The following is a 15,787-nucleotide window of genomic DNA, read 5'->3' on the forward strand; positions in this document are numbered from 1 at the left end:
CTTTATGCAACAACAACCAGTTTGGGAAAGAAAAGTAATGAAGAGATTATGTTCCCTGGTAATGTTGGAGTGGGGAGTTCTGGTGGGCCTAGTAAGAGAACCAAGTAGAGCATAAGGAAAAAGGTTGTTGAGGCTCTTGGGGCTCCTATTCTTTTGCCAGCTAACATCATCCAGAGTACTAGAGAAGTAGGTAAAGAGGTGGCGAACATTATCCAAGAGCTGCTAGCTGTGGATTGGGTGTGCTAGTTTATAGTCTGGGCAGTTTTGTTGGTTTTTCTTTTTGCTTTCTAGTTTGTTTAAAACTCTAAGTTCTAGGTCCTTGTAAAACCTGGTCATTTTGTTTGGTTTAAACTTTTGGTTTTAGATCCCTATAAAAATTGGTTTAAATGTTTTTTAAATTTAGGTTTCAGGTCCTTGTAAAACTTAGTAGTGTTTTAATGTTTATCTTTAGTTTTTTGTAAAGGGTTTCAAGTCCCTTCAAAACTTGCTTTTATTGTAATCTAAAATAATGAAACAACAGAAAATGCGAGAACAAAATATGGACTTCTTATTTGAGCTGCAAATGCAAAAATTATAGAAATCATAAGTACAATATGTTATCCCACAGAGGTGCCTTCATTACAGTAATTTGTAAGATTAAGCTGTGAATTACCATCTAGAGTTGTCTTAGACAATGTTCAAGCCTTTCTTAAATAGGCAATTTTATGCCACTTAGGAAGGTTCTAGACACTCAAACTTGATACCTAGGGCTGATAGACCCTAACATTACATATAGAGTTGGCTAAATACATCTTTGACAAATTATTTTAGAAATTTTGGTAGCCCAACTTCTGAAGTTCATAACTCTTGAACCGTTGCTCTGATTGGCTATTGTAACCACTTTTCTAAAATGCCAGTTCCCGATCTACAAGATCGAGATGGTGCAAGCGCCCTATCATCAAGTTTTTGGACCTCATTCGAGCACTCTAAGGCCTCCAATGGTGAGCTTGAAGATTTTTCTACAATTTTTTCCATTGAAAGTTTGCAATAACTTCTCTGATACTTAAGCTGGAGCAATGAGATTTCTATGGTAGGCTTAGGACTCTAAAATGAACCTTCATGTAGAAAATGAGAACATTATGAGCTCGGATGAGAATCTTACTAAAAATAGCAAGTTTCCATAAATAGTAAACACCCTGACTACTAGTCCTTATTAAAATAGAAAAGACTGAAATGACAATATTTTTGGGTGATGCAAGATTTCTCTTCAACCCAAGATGCTCTTGCATCAACATGGTACACTGTTCAATCTGTTGGATTGAAAGAACTTATGTGCAATGGCTCTTACTACAAATGCAATTAGGGGATCAATGATTGTATCTACGGTCATCCCTCTCTTGTTCCACATTGCCCCTATATTCTTTTCAATTGCCTCTTTTGCATCACTCCTCATAGTCTTTGTTCTATCTAGGGTAGGATACCCTATTACCCTTTAAATGATTCTCTTTGTAATCTTGATAGGGTCATCTTCTAACCATATAGAGTTGTCATGCATTTTGCTTAGAACTATCTTAATCCACTCTATCTTGAATACGTTAGGAAAATCTAGGGCACGTGTTAATCCTTTTCTCTCTACAATTTTGTTTTCCTCTTTCAACAATCCATTTTCACATAATTTTCCATACAATTCTCTGATTTCCATGTCTCTTATACTTCCTAGGTGTGGCAACACCTTACATCTTGTATCATTAAAACTTGTGGTGGTATCATAGATAATGCACCAGATGAGTCTCCTTTGTATGCAATATCATAAATTGCCCAAAAATGTGGTTGTTTAATCTCATTACTAATCAAATAAACATTTAAAACTTCTTTTCCTTTCATAACCATAGTAGTAGAATACCTAGACGCCATAACAACTATCTTAGGTTTGAGTAAATTTAAATAGCGTAGCTCAACACATGATAAATACCTTGAAAAATCTAATGTTTGGTGGCAAGTAGTAGTTGAATTCAATATGTGAACGCTTCAATTGATTTCTCCAATTCACCTTATGCTCTTTGTGCTCTCTTCAATCTCAAATGATTGCAAATGAGTCCAAAAATGACCATATAGCCCTTGAAACTTTGTAATAAATGCTCAGTACTTACACAACTATAAGTTCAGCTCCAATAGCAATTTTGACTCACTCGACCATGCTTGACAACCACAGTGAGCTCAACCTACACTATCACCTTCGATAGCTCAGCATCAACTAAACTTTCACTCGACAACAATAGTGAAACTTTTCATGCCCAACAACAACATGAAAACTTATAGATTTCTTCTAAGTTCTAACCAATACTTTACATCTTACTTTATGCATATATGATCTTTTCAGAACCGATGTATAATTAAACTTTGAAATATCAGTCCCATACATACCTCTTGATTTCTTAGTTGGGGGTGGTGTGATCACTTGATCCATTGGATGAAGTGATCCCATCTAAAGTTTATGTGCTACAATATTCCTTTTTCTTCCATGTCTTGTTCATCTGCACTTTGACTTCTTCAACATCAACCTTTCCTTTGCCTTTATTGAATTCACTGCTAGGAGCTTTTGACCTTGTCGGATAATTTCTACTAACATGACTAGTCTTTAAACAACTTAAACATGTAGTATGACTCAACCACCTACTGTAGTCACTTTTGAAATGTGTTATAATGTAATTCTCAACAACATGTCCATTCTCTTGACAATAGTGACAACTATACCTTGTATTGTAATCCCAATTGTAGGATCTACCGGTATGGTTGACCTTAGCTTGCTTGTTTGATGACCAATCAGGCTTGGATCTACACTCATATGCTCTATGTCCATACTTCTTACAGTTGTAGCAGTAACCTTCAAATCTTTGTGTGCTTGTTGTCTTGGTTTTGCATTCATGTGCCTAATGTCCTTGATTGTTGCACTTATGACAATTAGTTGTGAACTTCTTCTCAGGGTTCTGATTTGCATTGTTGCTCTTGCAAACATTTGCTATATGACCTAACTTTCCATAATTATGACAAGTAGGTTTGTAGTTCTTACCTTTGTTGCTTCTTTGTTCACCACTTTTAGATGATTCTCCTTTCTCGGTATTGGTGTAACCCAATCTAGTAGTATCACTATTAGATTTAGAAGATCTCATCAATTTCTCAAAGTACTTGATGGCTTCACTAGGTCTGTTGAATCTTTCAACAATTTTTTTTTTCTCTTTTCAGATCATTTATTAATTGTCCATTCTATAATTTCAAGGTTGTGATCTCAATATCCTTTCTATTCAATGCATGATTGGTAATCATCATTTTATTCATTATTTCCAGTTGCATGTGAGAAATCCTATTTACCTTTGATGTCTTCTCTTCTAGTCTGTTGGTCAGTATCCTTTTGTCATCTTCAATCATAACTTTGTCTTCCTTAACTTTCTTTTTTTGCTTGGTCACCTCACATAGCAATACTGATTGGACTCCTTGTTTTATCTTAAGATTTATAACCTCTTCAGTTAGGGCTTCATTCTTTTCCATTAGATCTGTAACTGTTGCATCAAATTCACTCATGTTTCCATCTACAAATAATTCAATAGTGTCAATCTCTTGGTAATGCATGTCATTCTCTGCAATAGATATATTTGTCGTTCTCTTTAGCAAGCGCTTTAAATCATCTCTTGCTTCATTCAACTGATGTAGGGAAAGCTATATTTCAATCTTTTGATTATTAATAACCTTTCCCAACTTGTAAACTTCCATCTTCAAGATCTTTCCTCAAAGTTGCAAAGCTTTCCTTTCCAAAGAACTAGGCTTTAATACCAATTGTTGGAAATACATTAGCGAAAGTAAACTCTGAGAGGGGGGTGGGGGGTGTGAATCATTCCTTCAAAAATTTAACCATAAAATCATTCACCACACATCCATCTCACAATTTCCATGTAAAATGAAATAGCTAGCTAAAAATATTCATCCATAGCATGAAAGCAAATAAAATTCAACACATATATGACACAAAAAATTTGGTTGCCCAGAAACCCTCTAATGAGAAGGTCAAACTAGGGTGGGGATGACGCCCACAAATCTTCACTACTATAGTTGTAAAGTGCATCCTATGAAGATTACAATGTTTGATCATAAACTATGATCTATGCTATGAAAGGTCTACCTTGTTAAAGGCTTACAAGATTGTTATATCTTACCCTATTAAAGGATTTCAACACCCTATTAGAAGTGTGTCTAATTAAAGGACTTAAACTTACAATGAAGTAAGTACCTTGTTAAAGGATTTACAATAGCCTGTTAGGACTAATCTGTTAAGAGATTTAATTGATTCCCTTGTTAGAATGTCTTAGTAATGAACCTGCGGTTAACACTCAGCTGCTAGATAACATATCACTTCTTTCCTAATGTGTACTTGATCCTCTTTGATTAGATTTGTCACTTCTATCCTCTAACTCCTTTCCTTTGTTCTCCTCTAATTGATTATGCAATGTATAACTCAATTCACAACTCCTTAGCCACCACGAATGCTCTGTTTGAGCATGCAAACTTATCTCTTCGCACATACATTGTTTAGGATTTGTCTTCCTTAAGAAGACCTAGGTGACTTAGGGTTAGGTATGAATCAACGATTGTGATTCACCCATTTTTCTACTTAATCCATCTCTTTAATTGATTGGTTGCATGTACTACATAGGGATCCTCAATATAGATTCGTTCTTATCATCTAGAATTGCAAAACAATCCTTAAGTTGGCTAAAAAATGATCTACATAGAAGTTTGTGCCATTGCAAACAACTATGTCTGAAATTATTTCACTCGGCACTTGAAGTATCTAATGCTTGACATGCACTGTATATTTAATGTTGTAACTCGATCTCTAAATGACTCGACATCCATTGATCACTCGCCATCTAAATCACTTGGCATCAACTATCTGCTCGACACTCGAGTGACTCAACACATACTGTATATTTCACTTGGCATATACTATCTAACATCTTATGCTTGACATACATTACTTGTTCGGTATGAACTAAGTTCTATCTTGTAAATGACTTAAGTGTATTGTCACTCATATGTCAAAACCAATATGAGATTAACAACACTATGGAAGGTACTAGAAGATCTAAACTTGGAAACCAAACCCTTTTACCATAAACCATACATCTCAAAATCATCTGAATTTTTTAAGGACATCATTCACAAGACCATGTTTGAAGAAAAAGCTTGCAATCTGGGTATGATCAAATGGATCAAGCATTAAAAATTATGATTTGGGTGATTCATTTGGACTCCCAAAAGTAAGGATCAAACTTTTTTACGAAAACTAGTAATTGTATAACTAGGGATAACTTTACTAAAGGAAATTCACATCAAGAAAAATGCATTACATATTCATCAAGATACAATATATATTTAAAGCTCACCAACTTCAAACCCCATGTCAGCAACTCTCTAGGAAATGGTACTTGAATAGTTACATCAAACACCATTGATTGAATTCACCATGACATCTCAAGATCCTTCATAAGTTTTTGGTAATAATCCTTTGTGTGAAGACAACTCAGGAATAAAATTTGTATTTTCTCAGTTGCAATAGATCTTCGACATATCCTTACAACCTCTAATTGCATACTCCATGACCCAATTTTCCTGAAATTCCCGCAGAGTCAAACTTGCCTCTTTACCACCATTCACTTTCTCATCCAAACCCTTCTCACCAAAATCTGATAAAGTTTGGCTCTCAATATTTTTCTCACAATCCTTTCCAACATGGACCTCTTTTAGGTTAACTCTTTCACCACCATTTAATACAAGTGATTTCTTACAATCAATCTCAACATTATACTCTAAAAAATTATCCAGCATAAGCTCCTCTCCCACAATGGCCTTCTTTCCTCCTTTCATCAAATGCCACATTTATTCCTTGCTATATTCCATAGATTTTTCCCATTTAAATCCCTAATTTTCTTTCCATTCACCATAGAATCAATTGTAAATTTCCCTCTACAAAACTACACCGCAAATTAAGATGATAAATCCTTGACCTCTATCCATGGAATTCAACTCTGTATTTCCATCGATAAAATTAGAATGCAAATCAAGTTGATCCAAAGCTTCAAGTTTTTGATTCTCCAAAGAGTTCGAATGCAAATTTCCCTCTACATTATTGGTCTACAAGTTAAGATTGGTCAAAGTCCCATGTTTTCGTTCATTTAGTGTAGACCACAACTCCATATCGCTCTTCCAAAAACTGACCTTATCCAAACACATGCATTCAACCCACTCTCCACATAACTCCATTGTATATTTCCCTTATCCAACTCTTCAAAACTACGCATAGTTAACCCCTCTTTGAACTTTTCTCTCACTACAACCATTTTTTGACTTGGCTTTCACTAGGGGCGCAATGCCCAAACCCTAATGCCATGTTCCTCCCTTGTAATCATGTGCTACAAAGAAATCCTAATTGAATAAATAAGCCTATTGTAAACCACAACATAACACTTAATAAAACTAATGAATATCCTACAACAATTAGAAGATCTCAATACCTCTAAATTGCCATGGTTTCCATTTAAATCATCCAATTTTAGAGAAGCCCTTGCTAGTTTGCTTGAAACCCTTCCAAATTAACTGTATTTATTTAGATTTTGTCAAATGATCATCCAATTCGATAATTCTTTTATATTAGACAATAACAAACAACATCATGTCAAAATAGTATATTTGCAAAATTCCATTTAGATGACTAAAACAAATGCATTGATGTGAAATTAGTGTGTACTAATTTGGCATGCATAAAAAACATAAATACTTCTAATTAAAAATTGTAAAAAATAACAAATATTAGCCCTCAAAATTACACTAATTTTAGATTTACAAATGTTACTTTTATTCACAAATTTGCTAAACAAGCTAATAATAATAATAAAATCATATGTTAATTATATAATTACATCTCCTTCTAAGTCGTACAATAGAAAATTATAATACCAATTCAAATAAAAAATAAAAAATACTCAAACACATATTTTCTGCTATAATATTTTACAAAATACAGAGATACAAACTAAAATGTTAATATACAAAGTTTACATTTGGATCACTTTTGGCCAATATTTCATATTAATAAATTAACACTAATTATTATTTTTCTTTAAAGACTTCCAAATTGCTTATATTTTATAAAAATTTAAAAAAGCTTAATCAATATCACTATCTCTATTTCCAACCCTTTTAAAAAATAAATATATGTAACTTTAATATTATATTTATAAAAAGAGACCATTGATCAAAGGAAAAATCAAAATTTGAAAAATCTATTTTTACAAATTTACAAAATTCATTATCATTTAATATTTTTTAAAAATAAATTGAAGTATAATTTAATGAGGAGAAAATCACGATTATATTAAAATTGAAAACAACAATGGGTGTTCCATTTTCAAAACGTTAGCAAAAAGCCGTCAAAATCACTTCTGTTTTCGTTTCCCTCCTATCGCTTGAAGTAATTTTATTAATATCAGTAGTTGTGATGCTCTCGCTCTTATCTCTGCAGTTGCTCCTCATCTGATCTGCAAAAATAAATAAATTTGAAGAATGGCGAAGAAGGGTGAACGCGGGCGACCTGCGTCTCCGTCTCCTTCACTTCCGCCCTCATCTTCATCTTCACCCTCTCCTTCGGCTTCCTCCTCATCTCCTTCAAGGTCCAGGTCCAGGTCCAGGTCCAAGTCAGTATCCTCCGGTTCTGCATCCGACAGGTCCCGCGGTCGAAACCCTCCAAGAAAAAGAAGGTAAGCATGCTTTCAACTTGAGGCACGCTGGATTTAAGATATCTGCTAGATTCTTTCAATGGACAAGTTTTTTTTTGAAGTTTATTTTCCAAGTTATTTCTTTGGGAGCTTCACAGACTCTAGATGGTTTACGCCCTAATTTCATATGTTCCTTAACCTGTTACCAGTTATGTGCTTGGTTGACATTTAAATTACTTATATCCTTGATTTGCAAAGACTCGAGCCTATCTCACACAGGGTTGATTTCAGTTTACTAGTTCTGTTAACCTTCTCAAGTATCATTTTGCCCTGGATTGCAAAAGCTTGTACCTTGGCGATACCAATTTTAGGTGGTTTACTCTCTAATCCTACTTTTAGATTGTAAAGAGTTATGCCTGACCTAAACTGTGGTAAGTTCAGGTTACTTGAGCTCGAGTGTGTGCTTGAGTGCAAAGAATGCACGTCACCTCAACCAATTTCGTGTTATTTGTGTGCTTGTGTGACATTGATGGGATGCAAGCTGAATTCATAAAATTGGGTGCGGAAATTATTGCGTCTCATATAAAGGATATTTTCAACTGCATTGCTTGTGAACGTTTCCCATTAGATTGGATTACTAGTGTGGTTATCCCACTTTTTAAGAGCGGTGAAATAAACCACCCATCAAACTACCACACTATTATGGTTAACCCACTTCTCCGAAAACTTTTTGGGAGCACGATTGAATGTAAAATCAGCAAATGGGCAGAAAGTGAAGGTAAAAGAGCAAGATGGTAGGCAGGTTTCAGACCCAAACACTCCACCATTGACCATTGCATCACCCTTCGGCACATAATAAAGTGTGGGACAGTTAGGGGGAAGAAGCTTATTGCTGTTTTGTTGACTTCAAGAAAGCCTTTGACACGGTACCTAGAGACAAGCTATGGAACAAAATGAAACAATTAAGCACCCAAGATGAATATAGAGTAGTAGTGCATAGATTATATCAATATGACGAAGTCAGAGCCAAAATCAAAACTAGTGATGGTATGTCTGTATGTTTTGGGAGCGACATTGGTGTTAAACAGGGATGTGCTTTATCCCCTACCTTGTTTGGGCTATACATCGATAAACTAGAAAATTGGTTAGACAACACGGAGGGGGAGGGTGTTCAGCTGGCAGGGTATGTGGTGAAGCTTCTTTTGTACGTGGATGACCTTACTTTGATAGCAAAAACGGCTCAAGGATTAAGAGATCATCAAGAAAGTTGGGATGCAAGTGAATATCTCCAAAACCAAAGTCATGATTTTCCCTCTAAAGAGAAAAGAAGAGAATACTACATTCCTTTTCGAAGGAAGTCCATTGGAAATCGTGAAAGAATACAAGTACCTTGGGATTGACTTTCATCATAAACTTAGTTGGGAGATATGTTGAGCAAAAAGGATTCGAGGGGGTTGGAAAGCTTCATTTATGCTTTAGAATAGATACAGGACATTGAAACTATGGGATTGGAAAACTAAGAAGACTCTCTTCGGTTTGCTGGTCACGCCAGTGGTTCTTTATGGCTGTGAGGTGTGGGGGGCAGCATATCAAAGTGTGGTTGGAGGCAAATAGAGAGACTTCAAAACACTTAATCACAAGCAATCTCAAAGTCAATTCCTCTGTTGCTTATGAAATTCTTTTGTTAGAAGCCGACACTTTTCCGTTAGAGGCTTCAATGTTAATTTGGTTAATCAACTACTTAAAAAGGACGGGAAACATGTAGGATCATCGGTGGCCGAAAATTGTGAAAGAAGAAGCTCTTAACCATAGGAAGAAAACATGGATGAAGAAAAACATTAAATGGATGGATAAATGGAACATCAAGGTGCATGAGTGTCCGAATGATAATGCGGGCATAAAAAATTTTGTTAGGGAAAAGTTTCAAAGTGCCATGTGGAATAATAACGTTGGCAGAAAAAAAGGCTTATTACATTAAAGAATTCAACCCAACAGGGGATCATGGTGAGACAGCGTACCTTGGGGCTGCTATTAAAGTTAAGGCAAGGTTGTTATTGGCTCAGTTGAGGACTGGATCCCATCACCTCAGATGCGAGATAGGTAGATGGAAGAGGCCCAAGGAGGTTTGGGAGGAGAGGATATGTGTGTTTTGTAAGACGGGAGCTATTGAAACAGAATGGTATTTTCTCTCCTATTGGACATCTTACGACAACATCCAAATATACTATAATTTCATACAAAAGGCGGTCAACATGCATAGTTTGTTTGAGGTTGACAGGATCAAGCAAACAACAAACTTCTTGATTAAGATCCATATCAGAAGATTGGAAATGGAAAGAAATATGGAATCTATTTAACACGTTTTGCTGGTCCACTAGACTGCTGTGGTCTTGTGGACGTCATTAAAATCTCATTCATTCATTCAGACATTAGTTAAGCCATGACTTAGGTGCTGCTTTAACCAATTTCAGCTTGTTTTTGGTCTTGGCTTAATTTTAAGTTATTAATTCCCGGAGTACCAGCACATGCGCATGGCCTAAATAGGACTGTTTTCAAGCTATTTATGATACTGTTGTACACGAGCTTGAGTAATCTCTGTGTTGCATATACTTGCATGGCCTTAACCTAGTCAGTCTATTTATGTGATCTGTTGACTTGCATCTGACCTCAATAAAATTTTCACTTTTGTTTTTTAAAGAGGGGTAAACGCTTTGACCAGAAGCTACAAGTCATGGAGGCCACAAATGGGGGATTTCATTTCTAGTGAGATTTAAATTTTGATGACAAGAACATCAGCACAGCTTAATCATCACATTTTGGCTAGTTTGTCTTTATTTTTATATTTTTCTAAAGAGGGGTAAATGTTTTGACTTGAAGCTATGAACTTGTGAGGCCACAAATGGGGGACCTCATTCCCAACAAGATTTGAACCTTAATGTCAAGAACAACATCACAATAACTTAATCATCACAGCATGTCAGTACTCGCCATATTCGCTATCATCACAGCATGTCAGTACTCGCCATATTCGCTAGTTTGTGTATATGGATGATTTTAAAATTGTATATACCCTTGGCTTCAAAGATGTTCACTCTTCCTAGATCATAACTATTTTAGTTCACTTATGCTTTCAAGTTTTCAACCTACTTAAGCTCCAGTATGCCCCCCACTTTCCAGGATTGCGCCTAGCCTTAGTCAATTGTAGTACATTAATGAGCTCAGCTAATAGGTTGTTTTAACTATCACAACATGCTACCATTGGCAATTTTAGCTAGTTTGTGTATGTAGATGATTTTTGAATTACATATACCCTTGGCTTCAAAGATGTTCACTTCTCCTGGATCATGATTATTTTAGTTCACTTATGCTTTCAACCTACTTAATCTCCAGTATGCTCCGTACTTTTAAGGATTGTGCCCGGCATTGATCAAATTTAGTACATTTATGAGCTTGGAATATAGGCTGTTGGTGTTTTAATCTATTGGCAATATCACCTTGTATGTATCCTACTGACTTTAGAGACTCAATGCACTTATTCTAAGTGACAATACAACAGAAAGACATGGAAGCATTGCTTTATTTGATTTTCTTTTAAGTATAAATATGTTGTTATTTCGATAAATAGGAACACCTACTGCCAGGGTTTTTGCTCTGGTGAGGGTCAAGGCTTTTCTTAAAAAATAACCATGCCAGGTATTTGAGAAAAAAACTGGTTAAAGGAATGATTTAATTTAGACAGAAACATAGCTATCGTGTTTTGTGGTGTGCTGATAGGGGGCCACTGGGCTCTTGTGGATCAACTTTACGAGTGGTTTTTGCGCAAAGATGTCATGTGGCACCTAGCTTCAGTATTTCTCAGAAATAAAAAGTTAAGTGGGTGTTTTTATGAGAAAAGACATTGGGCAGTCATTTCGTATAAGTTGCTGGCATTCTGCTTGATATTTTTTCAGCACACTTATGTAAAGCTGATTTTTAGGTGTAGCATCCTGAAGAACTATGCCATTTAGCTTTTTGATTTTGGCTGGCATGTGAGAGCATACTTTTCCTCAAGCTGCACTTCAATTCTCTGTAATCATTTACACTGGTCAATCTCACATGCAGAAGTCCAGTAGCAGCTGCAAGGAGAGCTCGTACACCACCACCAGAACAACCTAGAAAGTCTTCTCCAACAAGGTATTCATTGTTCCTTAGCTTAAAACTTTACATTTTGTTTAAACTTTACTAATTTGGTAAATTGTGTATCAACTCATATAATGTGACTCTGTCACATAATGTTACGATTTGATCTTTTTTTCATATTTCATAAGTATCTCTGTTCACATGATTTGTGGGGGTACTTTCTAGTAGAAGTCACATTTGTTGAAATTTATCTACTTTACTCATTTTGTAAGCTACCACTGTTTCGATACACATTTCCAATACTACGAGTCAAAGCGCCTACAAAATTTGTAGATTATTACTTGTTCACTATTTGATCAAAGGGTTCGTATGTTCAAGCCTATTGGTGCTCCTAAAAACCCAAGTTTTCGATACAGGTGCGGATGTGGGTGTGCGATTCTTTTTTGGTTTTGGATGCTCTTATATACAAAATTAAATCATTTGATAGCATAATACGTTACCATTGATCAGGATATTTGATAGTTCACAAATATTCAAATTGAAATAACTAATAAGCCATATCATATACGTCTATGTTCACAACGCCAATGCAAATTAGAAAATCATTACAATTACAAAATCAAAATTTAGTTGATTCAATGTTCATCAATCAAAATTCAAGGTTCACTAATCAGATTCAGAATCATAAGGATTCTCAAAAAAAATTCATATTGTCATATCATTTCCATCTGGTGCAAGTACAAGATCATTTGAACCCAAGACGGTTCCACTTGCACTAGATGCACCATGTGTCCAGATGTTATCATCATCATCTATGATTGTAGTAAGATATTAAAATGTTGCATCCAAGTTGGCACACTTGGGGGCTACATCCTAAAGCTTGGCTGCCCCTTCCTTGTAGTGATCCTCCTTACGTGACAAAAGACACAGTTGGTATGAATGTAAACTAAATCTGTAACTTTTTTTGAGTCCAACTAGTTATGTTTCACTAAGTGGATAAATTAGTATGTCCTCCAATTCCACTCAACAATTGAAGAACTTGCAACTTGGACAATTTTTACAAAATTAAACATACAAATGAAAAGCAAATTAAAGAATGTTAAGCTCTAAATTATGGAAGTGGTAGACAAAAAACAAAAATAAACTTACTTGTGAGAGGATCTTTATTTGCAAGAGGCTGCAGATACTTAAATGGTTGACCATAGAGGTACCACTATGTGATAGCTCCTATGTCGTTTTGGTCCTCTATTGCAATGCAAATTAAAGAATGTTAAGCTCTAAATTATGGAAGTGGTAGACAAAAAACAAAAATAAACTTACTTGTGAGAGGATCTTTATTTGCAAGAGGCTGCAGATACTTAAATGGTTGACCATAGAGGTACCACTATGTGATAGCTCCTATGTCGTTTTGGCCTCTATTGCAATGGGACTAAGTTTTGCTCCCGAGGCAAATAAACCAAATTCTAGCCTAACTTTTTTGTGCATATCATCATCTCAGAAGATTCTTGCAAAAACTTTCTAGCACGAATGTGCAACTTCTTCATTCACATATGGTGCTACTTTATTTGGCATAGCAAGTATTTCTTTGTTATAGTACCTTGGAGATAGGGCATATGCAAGGAGGTGCAATGGGGTAGTCAGCTTTTCTTGACAATGATGAATGATTGTTACCACCTTATTGCATAAGGATTCACATTCTATGGGGTCATTCTCACTTGTTTGCATGACAAGTTCTCCCCTCTCTTCCTTCGTTTCCATGCCATCATAGACATCCCCCAAACAAGGTTGATTTGTATCAGCAAAATGGAGCATAGTCATGATAGACTCAGTGGAATTTGATACAAATTGCACACAAGCCCATAAATTGTCAGCTAAGACCAATGCCTTGACCTTTTGGGCCCTCTTTGAATTCAAAGCCTTCCACATACCCCACTGATTAGACATAACCATGTGGCTCAATGCTCCTTGCACCTTGACAAGTCGTCTCATAACAATGGTAGGAGATATAGATCGGGTCTTGACAACCTTAGCAAGTTAATATGTAAATAAATATTAAGCATAGTTATCTACAATTTGATAATTGAACATGACATAATTTTTTAAAAAACTAAATAATTAAATTAATTTTAGTAATTACAGTTTACCTCCAACAATTGCAATTTGGAGAATGACTTGAATATTAATTGTGACATTTGATGGTTTTTCAGAAACATCCATATCTCTTCCCCCACTTGGTATATTTGCTTCATCCAGTCTATTTGAGTGCCAATTTGGTGCATGACCATATTCTCACTACCCACGATCTCAATGGCCTCGATGAGAGTTCTGGAAATGAACTGTGAATCTTTCACTTCCTCTTCACAATCAACTAGCTTAAAAAACATTGCCATTTGTGGGACACAGCAATCACATTAATCAATGGATGATTTCTTGAATCTCTCCATTCATTAGAAACAATAGAAACACCTGAAGTTATTCTGAGAATCTCTAATTGGTTGAGGAGACCTCTCTAGAGAAGTCTTCTCTTTTTGCAATAGGGTGGTATGCACCTTTTCATACCCGAGACTTGTCTAATCGGTCAATGCTTTATTGATGGCTGCCACCATATCCTTCCAATATGGTGATCTTACCAAGTTGAAAGGAAGATCACTGGCATAGAGGCAATGTGTAATGGCTTGATCAGCAAGCTCTCTTGCCTATATTTTAAATGTTGTGCCCAATGGACCTCTTTTTTGGGTGGTAATTTATGTTTCTTCCTCTTTCTCTCTTGGTACAAGTACTTGCAAGAATTGATGTTTAGAGTATAAAATTGGTTCATTGGGTAATTACATTATTTTCTGTCTGGATGGATGTTGATAAGAACTCTTTTTATTTATTTAATCATTTAATCTACAGCTTCTTATTCTTTTATATATCTTGCTATTTGTGCATTAGATATCCCCTTCGCATGTTTGCCTTTGCACATTCCCGTTCCTTGCCCAATAGGGCCCATAAAATGAAGTTTGATCCAAGAATATGAGCTATTGAATGGTTTGCCTTTGTTACTTCGACATACATGACACTTCCGAAGATATGAGCCACCTCCTGAAACCTATGATAATCTTGTGGTGTGTTTCCATAAAGTAGATCCCTACATCAATTTTGAAATTCTCAGCTCCTTGCCCTCCCACCAAACTTTGACTACCAGTGGCGGCCTAGCTTGCATAATACAATCTAATTTCTTGCTATAATAAGAAATTAAATAACTTTAAATTAGAAAACAATGTGAACATCGAGCTTACAAGTGCTAAAAAAATGATTTAAATAGAGAGCTAAACTTTTTTCTTTATTTCAAAAAAAAGAAAAGAAAAATACTCAAAAAATTTCGTCCCAAACATGAACAAAGTTATCAAAATGTCAATTTTTTTATATTATATGACTCAATAATTGGATCAAATGCTTATGTTAGATGCTTAAAACTCCTTTGTGGAAGCTATCTCACACCCCACGGATCCTCTTCAAAAATAATCACCTTGCCTTCAAAATGCCAAAATGGAGAACAAATGAGAAGAGAGGCAAGCTGGAAACAAAATGAGATGAGAAATGAATGAATGGCCTCTTTCAGAGCTGTTTTATGGTTAGGATCAATAAAAAAGAATAAAAGATGCTAGTATGCACATGTTCTAATGTGCTTTAAGTTGTTTTTTGACTCAGAAGTCCATTTTTCCTGAACTGGGCTTGTGGATGCTAGTGGATGCACTTGGGTGCCTTGTGGAAGCACATCCTGGGTACCCAGATCAGTATCCGCAGCTCCATTTCAGCATCTGTCTCCAGCATGCCAGCACACATCTGTAACTGTGCTTGAAACTGAAGAAAGGATTGGTCAATTGAATGTGGTCCAGTTGAGAAGTGGAGCACCTGCCATAATAAAAATCCATGTTCTG

General features: G+C 35.6%; 1 protein-coding gene across 1 annotated transcript in view; it reads left to right on the plus strand.

Annotated features, from left to right (window-relative positions):
* Positions 1–7,542: 7,542 nt before the first annotated feature.
* The window catches only part of LOC149551151 (uncharacterized), a 36,449-nt gene continuing 28,204 nt past the window's right edge, over positions 7,543–15,787 (plus strand). The window contains exons 1-2 of the mRNA XM_089786737.1: positions 7,543–7,787; positions 11,847–11,918. Coding sequence (XP_089642863.1) covers positions 7,594–7,787; positions 11,847–11,918 — 266 coding nt within the window. The 5' untranslated portion in view covers positions 7,543–7,593. The remainder of the gene's footprint in view (positions 7,788–11,846; positions 11,919–15,787) is intronic.

This window comes from Cupressus sempervirens, chromosome 6, assembly GCF_028749045.1.
Source record: "Cupressus sempervirens isolate cs-2001-9-10 chromosome 6, ASM2874904v1, whole genome shotgun sequence".
In the NCBI taxonomy this organism is placed as follows: domain Eukaryota; kingdom Viridiplantae; phylum Streptophyta; class Pinopsida; order Cupressales; family Cupressaceae; genus Cupressus; species Cupressus sempervirens.